This window comes from Gorilla gorilla, chromosome 15 (genome assembly GCF_029281585.2).
Source record: "Gorilla gorilla gorilla isolate KB3781 chromosome 15, NHGRI_mGorGor1-v2.1_pri, whole genome shotgun sequence".
In the NCBI taxonomy this organism is placed as follows: domain Eukaryota; kingdom Metazoa; phylum Chordata; class Mammalia; order Primates; family Hominidae; genus Gorilla; species Gorilla gorilla.
Genome location: NC_073239.2, coordinates 106,738,032 through 106,760,126, shown reverse-complemented (window position 1 = coordinate 106,760,126; position 22,095 = coordinate 106,738,032). Strand labels below are relative to the sequence as shown.

The window sequence follows — 22,095 nt, the reverse complement described above, 5'->3', positions numbered from 1 at the left end:
ATATTTTTCCTTCTGTAACTTTTAACCATTTGTCATTGGTAATTTTGAATTATTCTTATAGAGTTATAAGAGCTTTTCGTGTATTGTAGATGTCAACATTTACGTATAATATTTATCACAATTTAATATCCATATTTACCTTTATCTTGGTTTACTCCCTACCCCAACTGCAATTTTTTGTTTTTATTTATTTATTTATTTATTTTGAGACAGAGTCTCACTCTGTCACCCAGACTAGAGTACAGTGGCGTGATCTTGGCTCACTGCAACCTCTGCTTCCCAGGTTCAAGTGATTCTCCTGCCACAGCATCCTGAGTAGCTGGGACTCCAGGCACCTTCCACAACAACCAGCTGATTTTTTTATTTTTAGTAGAGACGGGGTTTCGCCATGTTGGCCAGGCTGGACTCGAACTCCTGACCTCAAGTGATCCACCTGCCTCAGCCTCCCAAAGTGCTGGGATTACAAGCGTGAGCCACCGCGCCTGGCCTTGCAACTGCATTTTACTTGTAATTTTCTCGTGTGTTTTAAATAGTGAATCTAAATACCTACCTGGGATAAATATATTATTATTTTCGTCTACCTTTGGGAAATTGTATGTTAAATTTTTCTTTACAATGTATTTATTCTGTTTTATGGTATAAAGTAAGGATCTAAGTTTATATTTATAATTTTTTTTTTTAAGAAGGAGTCTCAGCTCTATCACCCAGGCTAGAATGCAGTGGTACGATCATAGCTCACTGTTATCCAGAACTCCTGGGCTCAAGTGATCCTCCTAGCTCAGCCTTCTGAATAGCTAGGACTACAGGCACATACCTAGCTAATATTTTTATTTTTTATTTTTTGTAGAGACAGGGTCTCACTGTGTTGCCCAGTTTTTGGCTGGTCTCGAACTCCTGACCTCAAGCGGTTCTCCCCACTTGGCCTCCCAAAGCACTGGGGTTACAGGTGTTAGTCAGTGCTCCTATTTCTTTTAATGTGGGTTGCTTTTTGATACATTCTGATCTCTCTTAAGTTGCCCCTTATTGTCCCAGTTAATGTCTGATATGAACTTCAGAATTTTTACAGAATACAATATCCTATTATTATTTTATTTAGAAATGTATTAAATCTACAAATTACCTTGAAGTATTGCCTATTTTCATTTTTTCTTTTATAAAATATTTATACTTTTATTATTGGACTGATATATTCTACCTTGGTTTAATTACCAAGTAGGTACTCAATAAATGTGTATTAAATACAGATATATTTTTTCCTTGTTATAAAAGAAATCTAATTTTGAAACAAAAAGTTTGATAGTTGTTGAAAAGGAATGTTATTATTTTTAGAGCATGTTTTATATGATAATTATCCTTGCATTATTTTACTTCTAAAATTCTTAGTAGAGCCCTTTGAGTTTTCTGGGTTACATAATCGCAGCTGTAGCAATTAATGATGTTTCTTTCCTATTAATTTTTCTTTTTTGTTTTTCTTGCCTTTTCACCGTGGCAAGACCCTCTTCTAGTTTACTAAATAAAATGTAAAATAAAGAGTATCTCTGTTTTGAGTTTGCTTTAGGAAACATGCCACTAATATCTGTATCTCCACTAAGGGTTTTGCTTTGTTTAGTTTTCAGAATTTAAAGATTAGGAATGTATGCTTTATTTTATAAAATTCCCTTTTAAGCCTTTTAACATACAAGTAATGGTGAGGGCCAGCAAAGTGTGCTAGGAGTGAATTAACTGTATTATGAGAAGAACATATTTCTTTTATGGTTACTTTTCATGTTAGTTCACAAATTTTTAATCTTTTGCTCTAATGTTTCAAAGACTTTCTTTTTAAGGAAATGTTGGTACTTTGTCATGTTCCTAAAGGAAGAAGTCAAATTATCCTTGTTTGCTGACAACATATTTAGAAAAACCTACAGACTCCACCAAAAAACTATTAGAACTGATAAATGAATTAAGTAAAGTTATATGATACAAAATCAACTTACAGAAATCAGTACCATTTATATATGCCAACAGTGAACAAACTGAAAGGAAATCAAGAAAGCAACTCCATTTATAATAGCTACAAAAAAACGTATAAAATACCTAGGAAGAAATGTAACCAAAGAAATAAAAAATCTCTATAAGGAAAACTATAAAACACTGATAAGAGAAATTGAAGAGGACACACAAAAAATAGATAACCCACGCTCATGGATTGGAAGGATTAATACTGTGAAAATGTCGGTACTACCCAAAGCTATCTACAGATTCGATGTAATGCCTACCACAATACCAATGACATTATTCACAAAAATAGGAAAAAAATGCTAAAAATGCTAAAATTCTTTTCTTCTTGATTTTTATTTTTCCAGTTGAACCCGACAAATGAGTCAAAACCCTAATCTTTAGGATGTTCCAGAAGTACTCACTTTCTTCCATCAGTTTATTTCCTCACCATTGCCGAAAACTCAAATTTACAGCAATCTATATAGTACTAATTAGAAAGGATTTCGGCCGGGCGCGATGACTCACGCCCGTAATCCCAGCACTTTGGGAGGCTGAGGCGGGTGGATTATGAGGTCAGGAGTTCGAGACCATCCTGGCCAACATGGTGAAACCCCGTCTCTACTGAAAATACAAAAATTAGCCAGCGTGGTGGCGCGCGCCTGTAATCCCAGCTACTCAGGAGGCTGAGGCAGGAAAATTGCTTGAACCTGGGAGGCGGAGGTTGCAGTGAGCCGAGATCGCGCCACTGCACTCCAGCCTGGGCGACAGAACAAAATTCCGTCTTGGAAAAAAAAAAAAAGGATTTCATAATGAAATTCCTTTAATTATGATACCAGTGCACCTATTAAAATCAGGTTTTGTGAAAGACTTTTTTCTTAAGCCCAACCCAGCATCCGTGGGGGGAAATCCTAACTAAGAACTTAAACTTTTCACATGTACACTTATGACAACATTTTTGAAACACTAATATTTTGAAAAGTTTTTGTGCCTTCTTTTCCCACCCCCAAATTGTGGGGACGTTCTCTTGGGCTATTCTGCAGGGCTCTGGGGAGGATGTTCAATGTGATGTCATAATTGCCGCATATTCCAGGGACAGATCTTCACGTCTTATTCAGCCCCTAATTCTGCGTGACTGTGAAAAGTTTAAGCTAACTGCACACCAGTCATCCTAATCCTACAGTTTATCCCATATTCCCACATAAGCTGGAAATGATCAAGCAGTTGAAATGGGGAGTCCCAATGTCTTGTTCTTGGTACTGCTTGCAGTGTGTACACAGCTTTGAGTTGGCAGTGTATTACAAATTGGCGTTCCTTTCTGTGTCCAATGGGACCAGCCTGGGTTTTTGGCAAAGACCCTCAAAATCTCCGAAAGCCCAGAGTTATTAGCTGGGCATAGGACTGTGCCATGAATCCAGAGACCTGCTCTGCTATGCTAGGTAGGAAAGCAGCTTCGTGCATCTGAGCCTCCATTTTCCCATCTGTAGAATGAAAGAGTGGGGCTGGGTGATTTTTTTTTTTTTTTTTTTTTGAAAGGGAGTTTCGCTCTTGTTGCCCAGGCTGGAGTGCAATGGCGTGATCTCAGCTCACCACAACCTCCACCTCCCAGGTTCAAGCGATTCTCCTGCCTCAGCCTCCCGAGTAGCTGGGATTACAGGCATGCACCACCACGCCAGGCTAATTTTGTATTTTTAGTAGAGACGGCGTTTCTCCATGTTGGTCAGGCTGCTCTCGAACTCCCAACCTCAGGTGATCTGCCCGCCTCGCCCTCCCAAAGTGCTGGGATTACAGGCATGAGCCACCGCTCCCGGCCTGCTGGGTGATTTTTAAAGTCCCTTGAAGGAAAAATGACTACGTGTTGTTCTGGGGAGAGGCTTGGACTCTGGAAGCATGGTGGGCCGGTCAGTAGAGCCCTTTCTCCCAGTGGACCAGACCGTGTGTTGCTGGCAGGCAGCAGGTCTGAAGCCCTCACCACAGATCCCTTCAGCGAGGGACAGAAAAGCAAAGGGGGAAGAAAAGAAGACATGAAAAGTTCTCACTTCAGGACATTTGTTCTGTACAGTGCTCTAGAGGTTGTAGCGCTGAACACCAAGTTCAGAGTTATTTTATACCTGTGGTTCGATTCAAAGTGGAAAAAAAAAAAAAGGTTAGTTTTTTTTTTTCTCCCCCCAGGGAGCTATTTTCAGTAAAACTTCCATATGGGGATATATTTATTACTAAAGAGTGTCAAACGAGTCAAATAGTCAGACCATGTAGTCACTGAAAGAGAGCAGCAGCCGAGGAATGCGCGCAGACACCGGGCACCCTGGAACTGCATTCCTTCTCCGCAGAGTCAAGCACGGTTGTTTCTCTAAAAGTTCTGCCCGTAACATCTTTTCTTTCATTCCTTTCTTATAAACTCACATTATGTAAACTCTCTAAGTGTGAAATGGTTTTCCTTGGTTGGCCGTCACTCACAAGATGATTTTATCAAACATGAATTTTCCCTCAGCTATAGCTGCACGCAATGGGAAACTCACAAAATAGAGAAGTGGTTGTGTGCTGAGCACGTAGGCATTTTATAGGGGGTGGAGGGTAGAAGGTGGGGCAGGGGGTGGGAGGTGGACGGTTGGGAGGAGATCTGGCTGAAGTAACAAATGCTCCTCATAGAATATGTTGGAAATAGAGAAAGGTCTGAAGAAAGAAAAACAAAACAAAACAAAACAAAAAAACAAACCAAACAACCATATTCATACCAAACCAAAGATAATCATCATTAATATTTTGGTATTGATTCTTCCCTGTTTCTCTCTGTTTTTGTTAAGATGAGTGTGAGTTTTATATCCCATGCTTTTCAATCACTTTGCCATTTTCCTTTATAAATAACCCTACAATAAACAAATTTGTCTTCGCTTTTATCTTCTTAGGAGTTGTTCCTAGATATCAAGGTATCGTATCAGAGAGTATGAAGTTATTTTATCATTTTTACAGCTCCTGGTTCTTCTTGCCCAATTGCCTAATAAACAAATTCTGCTGCCCTCACTGTATATGCCCTTCTCGTCCTGTTCTCACCAATGACTATTATTTTTCAAATGTTTACGAATCTAATAGGTGGAAAGAGTATCTTATTTTTTTGTTTTATTTCTCCAATTGCTAATAACTTTGAACATTTTTACATGTTTATTAGCCTTTTCTGTTCTCTTTTCTGTGAATTATCTATTCATACCATTTGCCCATTTTCTCTTCTATAGTGAAAACATTTACTTGTTTCTATTTTTATTACAACTGTTTTTCCAGCTTGTTTTCTTTTATTATAATTTTTGATGTGCAAAGATTTTAAGTTTTCATGTATTCAAATCTGTGATCTTTTCCTTCACAATTTCTTCAATTGCTTTTGTACTAAGAAAATTTTCCTTGTCTAGAGACCAGATTAATATCTGCTTCCATATTCTTGGTTGGTTTGAATTTTAGGACAATCTAACATGTTAACGAATTTGGAACTTATTTTGGTATATAGCATGGGGTGATGATCTAAGCATTTTTGTTTCTAAATAGCCAGTTTTTCCATGATCCTTTGTTAAGTAATCCCCATTTATATATAATGCCTTTATCACTTTGTGCTGTACTGATTCCTTTTACATACAAGGTGACCTTTCCAGGACATTTATCCTATTCCCTTGGTCAGCTTATTCTTACTCCAGGGACACACCTTTCCGCCCCTGGTTCTGACAATATGTTCTAAAACCTGGTGTTTCTTGTTGTCAAATTTGTTCTCAGCTCTTCTTGCCTGTTTATTTTCCAGATGAATGGTAAAATCATTTTTGTGAAGTTCCAAGAACTCCCTTTGGGGTTTTGATGAAAATTGCATTCAGCCTATAAATTAATTGGGAAGGATCTGGCATCTTTACAATGTTCAGTCTTCCCATCCAGGAATACACACGTGGCTTGTCCCTGCACATTTTCAAATATCCTTTTATATGTCTCGAAGGAATTCTGTAGTTTTCTTTATATAAATTCAACACATTTCTTATTAAGGTATTTCTAGTTATTTCATATTTTGGGTACTTTTTTAAAATGGAATCTTTTCCCCCTTTAGTTTAGATCACTATTTTTAATATCACTTTTTCCCCACTGATTGCCAAATTCTGACAGAAATCTAAGTGAAAAGCATATTTGTTCCTTTCCAGGCTTATAAGCTCAGAGATTTAGAACTGGAACCAACCTTAAATCTATTTTCTTTTTATATATGATAACACTGAAGTCACGAAAGGTAAAATAAAGATCATATTACTCATTAAGAGAGTAGCTGTAGATGAATAATACTTCCCATGTCCATGTTCTTTGTGTCAAAGACTTGTAAAACTTAAATATCCGAAACTAAATTCATGATCATCTCCTTTGTATTAGATTCCTATTGCCACAATAACAAGTTGCCACCGACTTGGTGGCTTTAAACAACACAAATTTATCATCTTACATTTCTGGAGGCCAAAATCCAAAATGGCCATCATTGGGCTAAAATCCAGGTGTCAGCGGGGCCACATTCCTGCTGGAGGCTCAAGGGGAGAAGCCATGTCTACTGTTTCCAGCTTCCAGAGGCCCCTGCCTTCCTTGGTTCATGGCTTTTTCTCCATCAACAAAGCTGGCAGTTTAGTATCTTCACATCTCTCTGGCTCCTCTGATTCTTGTACGCCCTCTCCTGCTTTTAAAGTCCCCTAAGATTACATTGGCCCCACCTTGATAACCTAGGATAATCTCCCCATTTTAGAGTCAGCAACCTTGATTCTGTCTGCAACCCTAATTTTCCTTCCCCACATAATACAACATATTCACAGGTGCTGGGGATAGCACATGGATACCTTTGGGGCGGGGTGTTATTAAGCAAAGATAAACTTCCAAAATTTATATCAAGCACGTCGGCCCCCTTCTTGAAGCACTTTGATGACTTCCCATCGCTCTTTGCATCACGACCAAGGTCCTTAGACTTCCAGGACCTGAATAGTTCCAGCCTATGCACCCCACAGCCTCATTTGGCTCCATGCTCATCCTCACTCTGTGCTTGGTTACATTTGCCTTCTTTCAGTTCCTTGAATGTACCTTGCTCTGTCCTGCCACAAGGACCTTGCACATGCTGTTCCCTCTGCTTGGAGAACTCTTCCCCACCTGCACCTCTCTTATTAGCTCCATGCTTCTCAGATTTCAGCCAGGTCCTGCTTCCCTGACCTGCTGCCCAGTTCTCGCCCCTATGTCCCACCCTCTCCTAGAACCTTCTGTCACTCCTTCAGGGCACTTAGTACACTGGTAATATTATTTTGCTTGTATTAATAGAATTATTTAATTTTGCTTATAGAATTCTCTCCCAGGATTGGATAAAAGCTCAAAGGGACTCTTGTCTTTTCTGCTCACCCATGTATCTTCAGAACCTACTGTGCGTGGACCATAGTGGGCTCTTAGTGTTTGCCTGGTGAATGAGTAACTGGACTCAGGAATCCATTTCTTTTCTTTTTTTTGAGACGGAGTCTCACTTTGTCACCCAGGCTGGAGTGCAGTGGTGCGATCTCAGCTCACTGCAACCTTTGCCCGTCGAGTTCAAGTGAAAATTATAAAGACTGTAACAATGGGGAGAAACATCTGTTTTACATTTAAATAGCAGGATCCAAATGTTCTTATGCTGACGGAAGGAGAAGTGCCAACATTTTCACAGCAATTGGTGTAAGATCATAGGGTGGTGAGTTCTTTCTCCCATCTCCAAACTCTCCCACTCACATGCTCGTATGTTCAGCCGATACTTATTGAACACCACTGTGTGCCAGACACTGTACCAAATACTGGGAACAGCACAGTGAACACGATATAGGTGGCATCTGCCCACTGCAAGTTCATAGGCAGGTGAGGAGGAACACTAATCACAGTCATATTGATGGTCCAGCATTCATGGGCTGCAGCTGTATTCAAGAAAACATGGGTTCCTTCACCATAGTGTGTACCATAGGCTACAGAAAATACTTCTAAAATCCGAGTCATCATTATTAGGGTCCTAAAATTTTACATTGTGGGGGAAAATTGTAGGGTTAATATACCTGTTTCCTTTAGTCTTTAGGCCTTGAAGGAGATTTTCTAAATTGTCTCTGCAGTCTTTAATCACTGTTTATCCTCTTTTAAAGAGGTGGTCATTGGGACGCCATTGACGGGGGGAGGGAGGTAGAACCCTTTCCCTGCCCAATTCATTCTCTTTCTCAGACATTTGGAGGTTCCCTGGCCCCCACTTCTAAGAATTAAAAATGCCGAGTCCTCTCCAACATAAATTCTCTTGGTTTTGTCTTCTTACACTTCTGCACTCGGTGACTGTGCCTCTGTGCTTGAGCATAATGTAAATACTTAATTTGTTTAATAAATATCCTGAAATAGCCTCTTTGAGTTGTTACTAGAAGGGCACGAACCTTTTAAGTCACTTAGCCAGCACAGATCAACACTTAATGTCTTTAATGATGAGCGTGATCTTTTTAGTGGCTGAAATGCTCCGTAATCAATGATGTGGCCCTGCCTGGAGGCAGGAGAAACTAGATAATGGGCAGAAAATGTCTTGCTGGATTGGGCCAGTAATTTGAATCCCTGAAATTGGTATTAGTGTGGCAATTTATGGGAGAGCAGTTTCTTCCCAGGGGTAGGGAGAGCTCCCCAACATCCTAATGTCCCTTAGTGATTTACGCATTATTGAAATCCCTCGTGGCCAGTGTCTGTTCCTGGCCTGAAACCTCTGAGGACTCTTTGCCTCCCCAGCTCACTAAGGCAAATGGCACACCAGCTTCAGCACAACGGTCACCTGTCTTGGGAGTAATGCTTAGTGCTGGGCAGAGGGAGAGAGGTGGACAGGGTCGGGGAATGAGGATGTCATATGCAATTTGTAAGACCTCCCTCGCGGTATGTTCCTTTTTCTTCTCCCATCTCCATACCAACTTTGAGAATTAATGCAGGGATAGAAAACAAATTCTAACTGTTAGCTGAAGAAGCACTTCCAGGTTTGAGTCCTCAAATGTCCCCTCTGAACTTTCACTTGGAGTCCCTGAGTTTTAATCCTAGGATTTGATTGATTTGCCCATATTCACACTCCTCATGCATTTCATAATTTTCTAAATGCTTGTATATGGCCCTCTGAACCTTTATCTCTTTAGACTGAAATTCTCTTGTTAAAAGCCCTTTTGGTCATTCCATTTGGTGTGACTTTTTTATTGTGAGTGGACTCCATTAATAGAGTGCTTTTGATAATTTGAGGGAATTGTTTCATTATCAAATGTTGTTCATTTTTTATGTCATGTATTATTGTCCACAGACCCAGAGGTTTTAAATGCTAGGAGCATGTTGTAAATGAAAACATAAATAATTTATTATAGTCATGCTGAACTAAGGCCAAATTTCCTAGTGGCTCAGTGATGCACATCGCATCAGTGAGAAATGGGCTGAGATGTAAAATCTTATTTTCCCAAATGGATTATTGAAAACTAAAGTACAAGCTGTTAAAAACAAATCTTAATTTTTCTATAAGTTCCTGCACTCTCATTTAATGGAAAAAAATCTATCTTCACAGAATTTTAAAGTAATTTTTCTATAACCAAGATCTATAGAGTAAATTACTCACTTACTGGTGAGTATTTGCTAACACTGTATGAGAATATCCTTCAGGATCTGGCCATGTCACAGCCCCTAGGGTGATTATAAGGTCCTATACAGGTCTTGAAATATTACGCTTTTAATTAGATGGAGCAATGGCTAGTCTTTGTTCCTATATCATTATATTATTAACATTCATTGCCAGGACTCCCGGTTGCATCTCATTGCAAGGGAGGCTGGGAAATGTAGTCTAGCTATGTTCCCCGGAAGAGAGGGAAGTAAATTTTGTTGAACACAAAGCAGGCTCTACCATGGAGTCAAACTCCACCCATCCCCAGATGGATAGCCAATTATCCCGGCTTCTTTTCCTGCCAACCTATTCCATCCCCACTCGTTTGAATTGCCTCATTTGATTTTTGCAGAATTCCTATATATACATATTTCTGGACATTATTCTTATTGATTCCTGAGTAATAATCATACTCTTTTAATTACCGAATTGAGGATTTATCTTTTGTTTTGATAACATTGTTTTTAAAAATATTTTGAATTTTATGGCATATTTATTTTCCCAGATAAACTTTTGATTTATCAAATTTCCCAAAGAAAGTAAACAAAAAACTCTACAGTCCTTCTATCATGTATTATTAAAAATATATCCCACTCAAAATATTATACTATTAAAGAAAATAAGCATTATTTGACAACTGGTATTTTCTGACTCGGAGGAAGTATGCTTTTTAAAAGGCAAGCTTCCGTCTAAACAATGGCTAACAATGTAATTAGGAGGGCATTTACAAATGGCTTGATATTTATAGTTCACATTTCAACTTCAACTCTATTTGTTGCATTAGCAAAATGAAACTCATTAAGCCTTATTCTTTTAGTCCATCTCTCCAAGCTTCTGAACCCACTAATACTCAGCTTTCTTGTATGGAAATATGTAATCTTTCCTACATTACACTTGAAAGTTCAGCTCATTCCTAAACCTCCAGTCAAGGAGATGAACTTGTTGCTTTCAGAGAGGCCACATCTGTGCACTGAGCCATTATGCCATCTGTTAAAGTGGTCAGAGTTCATTTTATTGCCTCCTTTGTGGAAGGACTTGTACTGTAAAAAGCCTGTGTTATTGAAAACATAATTTTCTTCATCATTATGCTTTCTTTCTAGCCAGATCATAACCTGCTAGAAATCTATTGAGCATAGAGTGAAAAGCTCTTCAGAATAGCTGTTCTTAAGAGATTAAATGATTGCCATCTCTGTCCCATTTCTTTTATCTCATAATCAAGTTCAAGATGATACTGGGTATCTCAGCTGAAGTGATTATATATTTGAAATAGAAATGGCTTTATCTCCATTCATATTTCATATTGTTGATGGTAAGATCTTTTTTCTTTACATTTATATATGCTTATGTTTCCTTATAAATGTCCACGGGGTCAAAGGTTCAAACTACTTTTTTTTAAAATGCTAAACACGGCTAACAGGAGTTGGGTTACATTTTCCAATTTTCTGCATACAAAGATACTAGTTGTATAACTAAGATCTGGCTTAGATTCATCAAAATTGAGAACTGAACCAAATCTTAGCAGTCATCTAGCCTAGCCATTCAGCTTGACAAGTGAGGAGCTTCAAAGTCATAGCAGTTGAGAAACTTGCCCAGGGCTTGGCAGCAGCCTAGCTGAGCAGAGAGCTCGCTCCTGGGGGGTTTCTGCTGGACCACACTGTCTCCCTGCCATATTCAGAGTGGGCCTGTGGTAGTTGCATATTTACGGCATGGGGGGAAGAATGGAAGATCTTAGTGACTCAGAAGTGTAGGAAACAGATTTGTTATGATTAGTTCAAAGATGTTCACTTTGACTTTTGTACTTTATCCTGAAAACCGTCTGATCTGTGCTGTTTTCTTACATTGTCATTTCTCTTCCAGAGAATCAAAGTTAGAAACACGATCATATCCCTGTTTATTAGCAGCTCTGTTAAAGCACTTGATAGAGAAGGAATATCAAATTATTTCCTGGAAATATAGCCCAGGGCCTTGGGCTATATGTTGATTGCATTTATCCACATGTCTACAAGTAGTCAATAATCCGAAATGACATACTGAAATTATATTTTCTTCCTTTTAAAATATGTCTAGCTGTCAATGAGATTCCTCATTCTTAACATTTAGTAAATAGGAAAAAGTGAGTCATTATTTATGGTTAGTCACTTTGGTAAGCTGTGACTGTATTTTACATCCATTTTTCCTTTTTTCTTGGACAGGAGAATTTATTTCGTCACTTGTTAGGGAAAATATATATTACTTCCCTCAATAGCCTCTTCAGTGCATTAAGAATCACAATTAAGGCACCATAAACAGAACTTTCTGTTGGATACAGCAAGCAAGTTACTTCTTTAGAATGCAGAGCTGAGGAGAATAATCCAGAATCTTGAGCTAGCATCCGAGGAGAAATCTAAATTATTTACGGTTTCTTTAAAATGGAATAATCATTTCAAAAATACTATGTTCATTGAGTATCTGCTGTCTGTCCATCAAGTTCCAAATACTGCAAGGTTTGGAAAAGATTTCAGACAGAATCCTTTGTATGTCAGGATGCTTTCATTTCCAAGTAGCAGAAAATCCATTTCAGACTGCCTTAAACAACACAGGGAATTTATTGGGTCAGTGACTAAGAGTCTTGACATAGGGGAGGCTTTAGGCATGGTTTGTTTAGGCTCCAGCTCACTGTGCTGTTCTCTGACTCTTTCCCTCATTGTATATAGCTCCAGTCTCAAGCTGGTAATTAACACTTAAAAGCCTGTGCACAAATTATCGAATCAATGTACCATTGGAGCATAGAACTGTTGTGGAAATTGCACCCTTATGGTAGGAAAAGGCTGTTGGAATAGCAAGCCTCACCTCTGCATCTCAGATGTCCACATTGAAAGAGCTTCTCAACTTGCAAACAAAATTCCTAGACTTCATTATGTTTGTACCAATTCTTTACCAATCAGTAGTAGCCAGGGGAGGAATGACATGTGTTAACTGGCTTAAGCCAGTCAATCCTTGAGCCAGTCACTGTGGTAAGGAGAGTGGGATTACAGTCATTGGTTAAGGCCAGTGAGATCCCACTTCTAGAGCTTGGGGTGGGGGTCTGTTCCCCCACAATCACACAGCTGCTACATGGCACAGAGCAGGTAAGATGGAAGTTGGGGAAGACGCAAACGATGTCCAAGGAATTGTTAGGCTAGTAGGCTGAGCCGAGTGCTAATGAGGCCACCGTTTTGCCTGGCTTATGTCGTTCTTTATTCCTGGCCTGATCTGGACATTCTCTTACCCTTCACAGTTCATCCTAAACAGCCAGGTCCACCACTTGCTTATGGTCAGATGATAAGTATACCTCTGCATCCAAAAGGACCCTGTAAGAATCTTGTATTCAGGGATACCTTGTCCTCACTCTGAAGGAGCACTTAAAGTCCAATAATACTATTTACTATTAATGGACTAAATATTATTAATAAGACATGTATATTAGACAGTAAAAAGAAGACTGCTGCAGTGTTTTTTTCTGGTTAACTCTGGCATTTTAATTGCTTGGAACTTCAAACTTCAGAGCTCTTCTTAAAGGCAATATTTAATTTCCTCCCAAAAAAAGCATTTTGCAAATAGAGGAATAGTCTGATCTCTTTCAAGTAGTGAGATGTCTTTTACTTAAATGAGAATCTGATATGGCGTGCTATTGCTGATGGCAATTTAAATGCTCTGTGTGAAGTTTCATCTCTCAAAATAAACTTTACATTGTGTCTTAACCTGGGTTCTTCTTGAAAGCAGAGCCTGATGAGGGCTTGTGTACAGGTTGTTGTGAAACGGAGAATGAGGGAGTGCAAGTGTCTGTCACCAAGCTCATTACTACTATGAGCGATTGGAGCTTGATCCCACCGGAACCTCTGATGAGCCAAGAGAATGACCTCAGAGTTGTCTACGTAAAGCACCAAAGCAGACGCCATTATCCCCTGGTCCTCATGCCTCATTGGTCAAGGAGTGCTTGACCAATGCTCTGTGCATTGGTGAAGGGGTGCCACCTGCTCTGTTCTACCCACATGTGGACATCTGGGATGCAGAGGTGAGGCTTGGTATTGCCACAGCCTTTTCCTGCCATAAGGATGCAGTCTTCACAACAGTCCTGTGCTCCTTTGGTACATTGATTCAATAATTCATGCACAGGCTTTTAAGCGTTAATTACCAGCCTGAGACTGGAGCCGTGCACAATGAAGGAAAGAGAGAACAGCAGAGTGAGCTGGAGTGTAAACTGGTCAAGGGGTTCTACCTGCTCTGTGCATGAAGAAGGCCTTAACACTCCTTTTCATGCTTCCACGTTTGGGGGGTAGGGGGTGCCACCCCAGGTGTCAGAGCAGTCCCAAACAGCAGAAGGTACTGTTACTGGCTCGGGCGAGGCTTTCCCAGCAATGGCTGGAGTCAAAGAAGGTTGCATAGCATGGAACGGGCGCAAAGGGACCCCAGTACACACCGAAGAGAATGCAGCGCGTCTGCCAAAGTCACGTTGGAGCCTAGAAAAGACCAGAAATCATCTGCATATCTCTTTAGTCTTTCCTGTGTATCTGAATGGCTTTTCTTAACACATGTCTTTAAAAAGGTAAAATTAATAAACACATTACCGGCTGAATTGCTGTAGAGCCCTGCAGGACTCTCATCAACAAAGAGGCAAGCACACCAGTGGGAAGAAGCAGCGGGCTCCTCAGAAGAGAAGGCTGCTTGCGGGAGAGGCTGTCATCATTACATCTTCAATTGGCGGGTCCTCTCATCCCCAGCAGGGGCTCCTTGCTTGGAGGGTAATTTTTACTTTCACTGTTCAGTCAGTATGACAGCTTTGTCCCTAATGTAATGGCAGTTTTGACTTTGGTTTAAATTATTCCATAAAGAATCAAAGAGAAAAAGCTGCTCTCTCCCTTTTCCCCCACCCCAAAAATTCCACTAAGAAAACTTTCCTCACTTAGATCTTGGCCTCCACATTAAATTTCTCATTCACATTTCAGGTGCATCAAATATGGCATCAACTTTCAAAATCTCATGTGATTATCACAGTGACTCAAAATAATTACTATCTGTCAGTGCGTTTGTTGGGAACACAGATATGTCTGGCACACGCCCTGTTACCACCAGCAAGAGTTTGCCTCTACAGTGGGGTCTTCTCTGGGCTCATTTCAAAACCTTAGAGTGTTGGGACAATCATCTGCATGATCTGAGAAACATGTGCCTCGGCTGACCCTGAAATCATTTTTTTTTAAAAGAAAAAGTCTTTAAAGCGATTATATTAGTAAGTGTAGATTTAGCTGGAATGTTCAAAATGATTGCCTTAAACTGTGATTCCTCTGGCTCAATGGTTGTCAACTGGGGTGATTGTGTCCCCCAAGGGACACTTGGCAATTTCTGGAGACATTTTTGGCTGTCACGATTGGGCATGAGGGGTGGGAGAGGGTCCTACCAACATCTGGCAGGTAGAGGCCAGGGATGCTGCTAAACGTCCTGCAATGCCCAGGACAGCCCCCTCTCTGCTATATCAGAGCATTGTCTGGTCCAAAATATCAATTGTGCTGATGTTGAGAAGCCCAGCACTAGCTGTTGTGGATTTATACAATTTGAAATAAGGCCAATTGTTTGGAAAATTCAGACTACATTGAAAGAAAATATTTTTTCAGTTGAAAAAGATATAAGTAATATTAAGGAATATCTTAAGACAGAATTACCCCAAACCCTACCATCTTCATAAGACAAGTTTCTGCGTAGCATATAACCTTCAGCTTCTGCCCAAAAGAATATAAATGTTTATAAAATTGCAATTATGGGGCCGACCGCAGTGGCTCACGCCTATAATCCCAGCACTATGGGAGGCCAAGGCAGGCGGATCATTTGAGGTCAGGAGTTTGAGACCAGCCTGGTCAGCATGGCGAAACCTCATCTCTACTAAAACTACAAAAAATTAGCCGGACTTGGTGGCGCATGCCTGTAATCCCAGCTACTCGGGAGGCTGAGGCAGGAGAATCACTTGATTCTGGGAGGCAGAGGTTGCAGTGAGCTGAGATCATACATTGCACTCCAGCCTGAGTGACAGAGCAAGACTCTGTCTCTAAATAAATAAATTAATTAATTAAAATTAAAATTTAAAAATGAAAACATTGCAATGATGATGCGATACCATTCTGTATTCTTGCTCCCACTGAAAAACATCACTTTCATAGTCTTTATGTCATTTTAATAGAAAAGATTCCATCGTTTCAATGTAATAAAATTTAAACCATTTCCTTTTTCTTTCTTTTTTTTTTTTTTAAGTAACTTGGGTAAAAGCAAGTACTCTAGTCTGAAGCCTGGCTTTGGAGACTTAGACATGGGGTACTCCTGAATAATTTTACAAGAAAAATGATTTTCCAAGAAATAACCACTTTCAGAACATTCTAAGAAATTGTTATGATGTCAACATTTTCATACAAGACACATTTACTCCTTGTGAGAAACATTGACTATTTACATTTTTTTTTTTCAGGTTCCAAATGTGTTTTTTATTCACTATTTTTGATGACTATAAATAAGTGTTTCCACTATGGAAAAGAAAGTTAGCACAGTACATTTTCATGACTGGGGAATGGATTTTCTGAAGTCATCTTCAATAGGGCAAAAACTTAGAAACAAAAAAAAAAAAACCTGAATGTTGAGTTCAGTTCTTTATGTAACGTCCCTTGTAAAAATGAAAGAATAAAAACAAACCGAAAAAGAGGGGCAGGGTAAAATTTTTTTAAAAAAAGGAAAGGAAAGAGAGGAAAAGAAAATAAAATAAGACGATTTATTGCTTCTCCTCAGCATCCTCCTTGGTCTCCTCCTTCACCGAGAGAGCTTCTAGCTTTTCCGCCACTTTTTCGGCATGATCATTTTTGCCTGATCCTGCTGGCCAAGCCGCCTCCTGGAGTCTGTCTTCTTGAAATTCAGTGACGAAAGGAAGCCAAGTGGATGCATTCACGCACTGCCTAGACCATGGTCAGGCTGCTCAGTGACATCTGGTCACTTGCCACCACAGCTGCAGTCCAGCCTCACGGCAGAGGTGACCAAGCCCTCTGAGAGACAAACCGAGGACCATCATAAAGCACCTTCTGGTGAGCTCCAGGCAGTGCCCGGACTCCAATGCCTGCCCAACTGGACTGAGGCCAGCAACACTGACAAGTGCTCAGGGCTCCCCAGGAAGCACCTGTGTCCCCAGGGAGCTGCATCACCCTGGATACGTGAGGCAGCCACAGCACCCTGGAATGTTTATCTGGCAGACAGAATTACATTTTTTTTTTTTTTTTTTGAGACAGAGTCTCACACTATCGCCTGGGCTGGAGTGCAGTAGTGCGATCTCAGCTACCTGCAACCTCTGCCTCCTGGATTCAAGCAATTCTTCTGCCTCAGCCTCCTGAGTAGCTGGGATTACAGGCACCCACCACCATGCCTAACTAATTTTTTGTATTTTTTGTAGAAACGGGGTTTCACTATGTTGGTCAGGCTGGTCTCAAACTCCTGACCTCATGATCTGCCTGCCTCGGCCTCCCAAAGTGCTGGGATTACAGGCTTGAGCCACCGCACCCAGCCAATTATTGACATTTTTTAAATTTGAAAAACCCTAGGTTTTCCTTCAGAATGTATTAGAGCAATACGTTCCCACCCTTTTATTAATAATCTTAATAAAAGATTCCCAGTGTAAAACCCTGGCTCCTTCAGGGTTGAGACCTCTTAGCTCTGGGTCAGGGAAGCATCCAGCCTGGGCTGTTGAAGCCCACACAGCGCCACCAAAAAGAGCAATTAGAATCTTGTGTAAAAAATCTGGATGTGAGAGAGAAAAGTGCTAAAGTTCATGCTGATGAAAGTAATTATAACCACTATTTGGTTTTTTTTGTTTGTTGGTTGGTTGGTTGGTTGGTTTTGAGATGGAGTCTTGCTCTGTCTCCCAGGCTGGAGTGCAGTGGCCCGATCTTGGCTCACTGCAACCTCTGCCTCCCGGGTTCAAGCAATTCTTCTGCCTCAGCCTCCCAAGTAGCTGGGATTACAGGCACCTGCCACCACGCCTGGCTAATTATTGTATTTTTAGTAGAGATTGGGTTTCACCACATTGGCCAGGCTAGTCTCAAACTCCTGACCTCAGGCGATCCACCTGCCTGGGCCTCCCAAAGTGCTGGGATTACAGGCATGAGCCACCACGCCCAGCCACAAGCGTTTTTAGACTCGGTAAAGACAATGAGGTGATAGTTTATTTCTTTAATTCCCTAGTACCTCCTGGGAGGTAATAGATTTTCTATAATATTATCAGCTGTTTCCTCAGATTCATTTGTTCCACAAATTCATTCATTCAACATTCATCCTCTGCTGTGGGGCAAGAAGTGGGGCCACAGCAGCAAACAAGACAAAGGTCTTGCCCTCCTAAAGTTTCTTTCGAGTCAGGGTTGGGGGGTGGGGGGTGCTGAATTTTTTAGTGCTGAGGGTTTGTTGATGACACCAAAACAATGCATTCTAGTTTCAAAACTAGAGCAAACTCACGTTAGGGTTGAATGCTGTAACAGAAACAAGAGGGCTTTTTAACCTGATGACATTTCCTTCCTCTCCTCAGCCAGTCACTAATTCTACCCACGGTACATCTTCTCTGTCACAGTGATTTAAGTGTGGGTGCTATGAGACCTTCCTTCTTCAGAACAATTCTGTCTGCAATGAAAAACAGTATTTGTTAGCTTTTAAAATGATAGCTCTGAACTTGAATTTCCTCTGCACTCTCCGTGAGATGACCAGACCTGCTTGTATATATGTGATGAGGACGAAAAGTCAAAAGACATTAAGTATTTCAGCATGTCTCATTTGAAATATAAATTTAAAATGATGATGCCCTGCCATTCATTATGTGAATAAAATGCCACCCCACACGTTATGAATAAACTTTCCAGTTTTAACAGTGTTGGGTTATACTATACTCATTTTATGATGGAAAGCTCTAGCAAAGGCAGCAAGAAAAATTAGGAGTTAATACAATAACAGGCGGGGCACAATGGCTCATGCCTATAATCCCAGCACTTTGGGAGGGCGAGGCAGGGGGATGGCTTGAGCTCAGGAGTTCGAGACCAGCCTGGCCAACATAGTGAAACCCCATCTTTACCAAAAAAATACAAAAATTAGCCAGGCGTGGTACTGTGTGCCTGTAGTCTTAGCTACTCAGGAGGCTGAGGTGGGAAGATTGCTTGAGCCGGAGAGGCGGAGGTCGCAGTGAGCCAATATCACACCGCTGCACTCCAGCCTGGGTGACAGAGTGAGACTCCATCTCAAAAAACAAAAAGTTAATACAATAACAATGAGGTCGTTTACTGAGAAAGTCAGGCAAAGGGATTTGCTTCTCTACAAGCATTCAGCATCTCAGTAAGTGAATAAGCACACTCGCACACACACAAAATATTATCAGAAGCAGTTTATTCTAAACGTTATTTTTCTAGGTTATTCACTTAACTCACCCTCTGAGATTTATAGTTCAACCATACCAGTTCAGAGTGGAAAGAAAAAAGGCCGTTTATCTAATCCAATTCCTTGGGAAAAAATACTTAGGCAATATTAAGAATCCTCAATTATCTAATTTAATAAAAGGGATGATTTATATTCTGTAGTTAGTAACGTGATACTGATTATTTCTAATCCCTTAGAAGACATCTGACACTATGCTTTTGGTCCTGTGTAGCATGAAATCATCATGTATATTTTACCAAAAGAAGTAACAAGAATAATGGCCTCTGCAGTTTGCAGTCATTTTATATGAACACACTGCAACATGGTTTTGCCCTGGGGCAGAGAAGTAGGGATTTTTCTCTACTTCAAAAGAATGAAAAATTATCATCACTCTATCCAGAACCATTATAGACTTCAGAGACTTTGGCATGAAATATTCAGAAAGTTTATTTTAGAATTCAATATTTTAAAAGCCTGCTTTAAAACTATTACAGTGATTAGTGGCTCTCTTGCTTGGGCCAGTCTTTGCTTTAAAAAGTCCTATGTCATGGTTGATACGAATTTGATGTTTGAACAAAATATAATTGGCATCAACTGCAGAAGCTACTTGTAAGGCATTGTTTTAGAATGCCCCCAAAGAGGAGTTGGGACCACTACTCATCAGTTATGCTTTCAAACACACTTTTTTTTCTTAATTGAGATGGAGTCTTGCTCTGTCACCCAGGCTGGAGTGCAGTGGCGTGATCTCGGCTCACTGCAACCTCTGCCTCCTGGGTTCAAGTGATTCTCCTGCCTCAGCCTCCCGAGTAGCTGGGATTACAGGGGCCCACCACCATGCCTGGCTAATTTTTTGTATTTTTAGTAGAGACAAGGTTTTACCATGTTGGCCAGGCTGGTCTGGAACTCCTGACCTCAGGTGATCCACCCACCTTGGCCTCCCAAAGTGCTGGGATTACAGGTGTGAGCCACTGCATCTGGCCTGCATATGTTTTTGACATATCACAGAAAGACATGTGTAAGATAATTAGAAAGAGCCATTTCTTTTTTTCTTATATAATCTGTGTATTTGGCTTCATCTCTTTAAATATGTGGAATATATTATTTCTGTAAGTTTTAATAAATACCCTTTCTTTCCTGCAAACCTTTATTATCAGTGAAAAAACAGGCATCAATCTCAGCCTTCAAGTAGATAAAATAGGTTCCTGTCTCACACAGACATGCAAATAAATAAAGATTCTAATGTGCTCTCGGTGCATAGGTGTTAACGAGAATAATGTGTAAATGACTTTTTGTTTCATTTTCCAGGGAAGTAGATCGAGACTCAGATGGTCATGTCAGCTTTAGAGACTTTGAATATGCCCTGAACTATGGACAGAAGGAAGCCTAACTATTGTGAACTACTTTTGGTAACTCTGGGGAGATCAATAGATTGTAATGTCAGCAGACTCTAGTCTACTAATAATGTCATGCTACAGACTTGTGATTAAACATTTAAAAATTTTTAATTTTTGTGGGTACATAGTAGGTGCATATGTATACATACACACACACATATATGGGTTACGGGAGATATTTTGGCACAGGCATGCAATAAGTAATTGACTGAATTTTTAATCATAATTTTTGGATGCTGATGATGGACTTGCATCTCAGAATCCTAGAGATGGTTGCTGCTGGGGATCTCCTTCTGTGTGGCCAGCAGCCCTGAGTCAGGCCGCCATTGCTAGAGCCGGGGCTGGGGATGGCACTGGTGGTCCTCCTTCTCCTCACTCTTCTTGCCCCCTACCCTCTCCACACTGCAGGCCATGGTGCTCCACTCACTCACTTCATTGTCCTCACCATCCCACCCTGAATCTCATCATCTCCTAATATCTGCAGAGGGGCAGACTTTTCCTGCCAATGGTGCCAGTTTCCTTCATTTGCTCAACATTGGTTGAACAAATAATAGCACCTACACATACAGAATACTTACTATGTTCCAAGCAATGAGCCAGGCCTTGGGAAGCATAGGCTTAAGACTTCTCTAAGATAGGCTCGTGCCTACAATCCCAGCACTTTGGGAGGCCAAAGCAGGAGGATCACTTGAGCCTAGGAATTGGAGACTAGCCTGGGCAACATACCGAGACCCCATCCCTACCAAAAAATTAATAATAAAAAATTATCTGGATTTAGTGGTGTGTACCTGTAGTCCCAGCTACTTGGGAGGCTGAGGTGGAAGGATCATTTGAGCCCAGGGGTTTGAAGCTTCAGTGAGCCATGATTGCACTGTTGCACTCCAGCCTGGATGACAGAGCAAGACCCTGTCTCTAAAAAAACACTTTCAATTAAAAAAAAAACATATAAAGACTTCTCTAAGATAATGTCCCTGAGTCCAAATCATCACTGTAAAGTGGTCCCAGGGCACTGTCTGTGCAAGACAAAGAAATCGGCTTGGGCTAACACGAGCAAGCCCTCTCGGGCTATATACAGAGGAAGAACAGAGTGGTGAGGGTACTGGGGGCAAGAGACATGTTTGCAGAACCCTTTAGGATGGCCTAGGCTTGGGAGTCTCACTGCAGAGAAGCAAGCCTTGAGCTGCTCAGCTGCCCTCTGCTCCATACCCCCTGGTTTCTAGCAGTCATGTCCTGCACCCAGACGCCTAGCCATGTGTGTTCACGTTCCCCAGGCCTTGCCTGTCCTGCTGGGCTCCAGTAACTGCTATACTGGAGCAAGAACAGCAATGCTGGACACTCAGCATTTAGTGAAGGTAATTCCAAAATACTGGTATCAGTACTCTTATTTATAAGTGTACGGAATGCATAACATGAACATTAGTCAAAGAACTTTTAATATAATTCACTTTTTAAGTGTTAAAATTTAAAGGTCAAGTAAAATTGTAAATTTGTAATATGGAAACATTAAGCGTCATTATCATACAAATTATTAGCAGATAACCTTAATAAAAATAAACGTTTGCGGGTTTTTCTTGAGACAGAGTCTCACTTTGTCACCTAAGCTGGAGTACAGTGCGTGCTCTCAGCTCACTG

General features: G+C 40.6%; 1 protein-coding gene and 1 non-coding gene across 3 annotated transcripts in view; one reads left to right on the top strand and one right to left on the bottom strand.

Moving 5' to 3' along the window:
- EFCAB11 (EF-hand calcium binding domain 11) overlaps window positions 1-20,574 on the top strand; it is a 157,413-nt gene extending 136,839 nt beyond the window's left edge. For both annotated transcript variants that reach the window (XR_010130813.1, XM_031001546.3), the window contains one exon: window positions 20,375-20,574. Coding sequence is in view for 1 of the 2 variants with exons in the window: in XM_031001546.3 (XP_030857406.1) it covers window positions 20,375-20,456 (82 nt within the window). In the remaining variant the exon portion in view is untranslated. The remainder of the gene's footprint in view (window positions 1-20,374) is intronic.
- LOC115930709 (small nucleolar RNA SNORA77) lies at window positions 16,798-16,914 on the bottom strand. Its single transcript, XR_004067324.1, has one exon. It is a non-coding gene; the product is annotated as a small nucleolar RNA SNORA77 (small nucleolar RNA).
- Window positions 20,575-22,095: the final 1,521 nt, after the last annotated feature.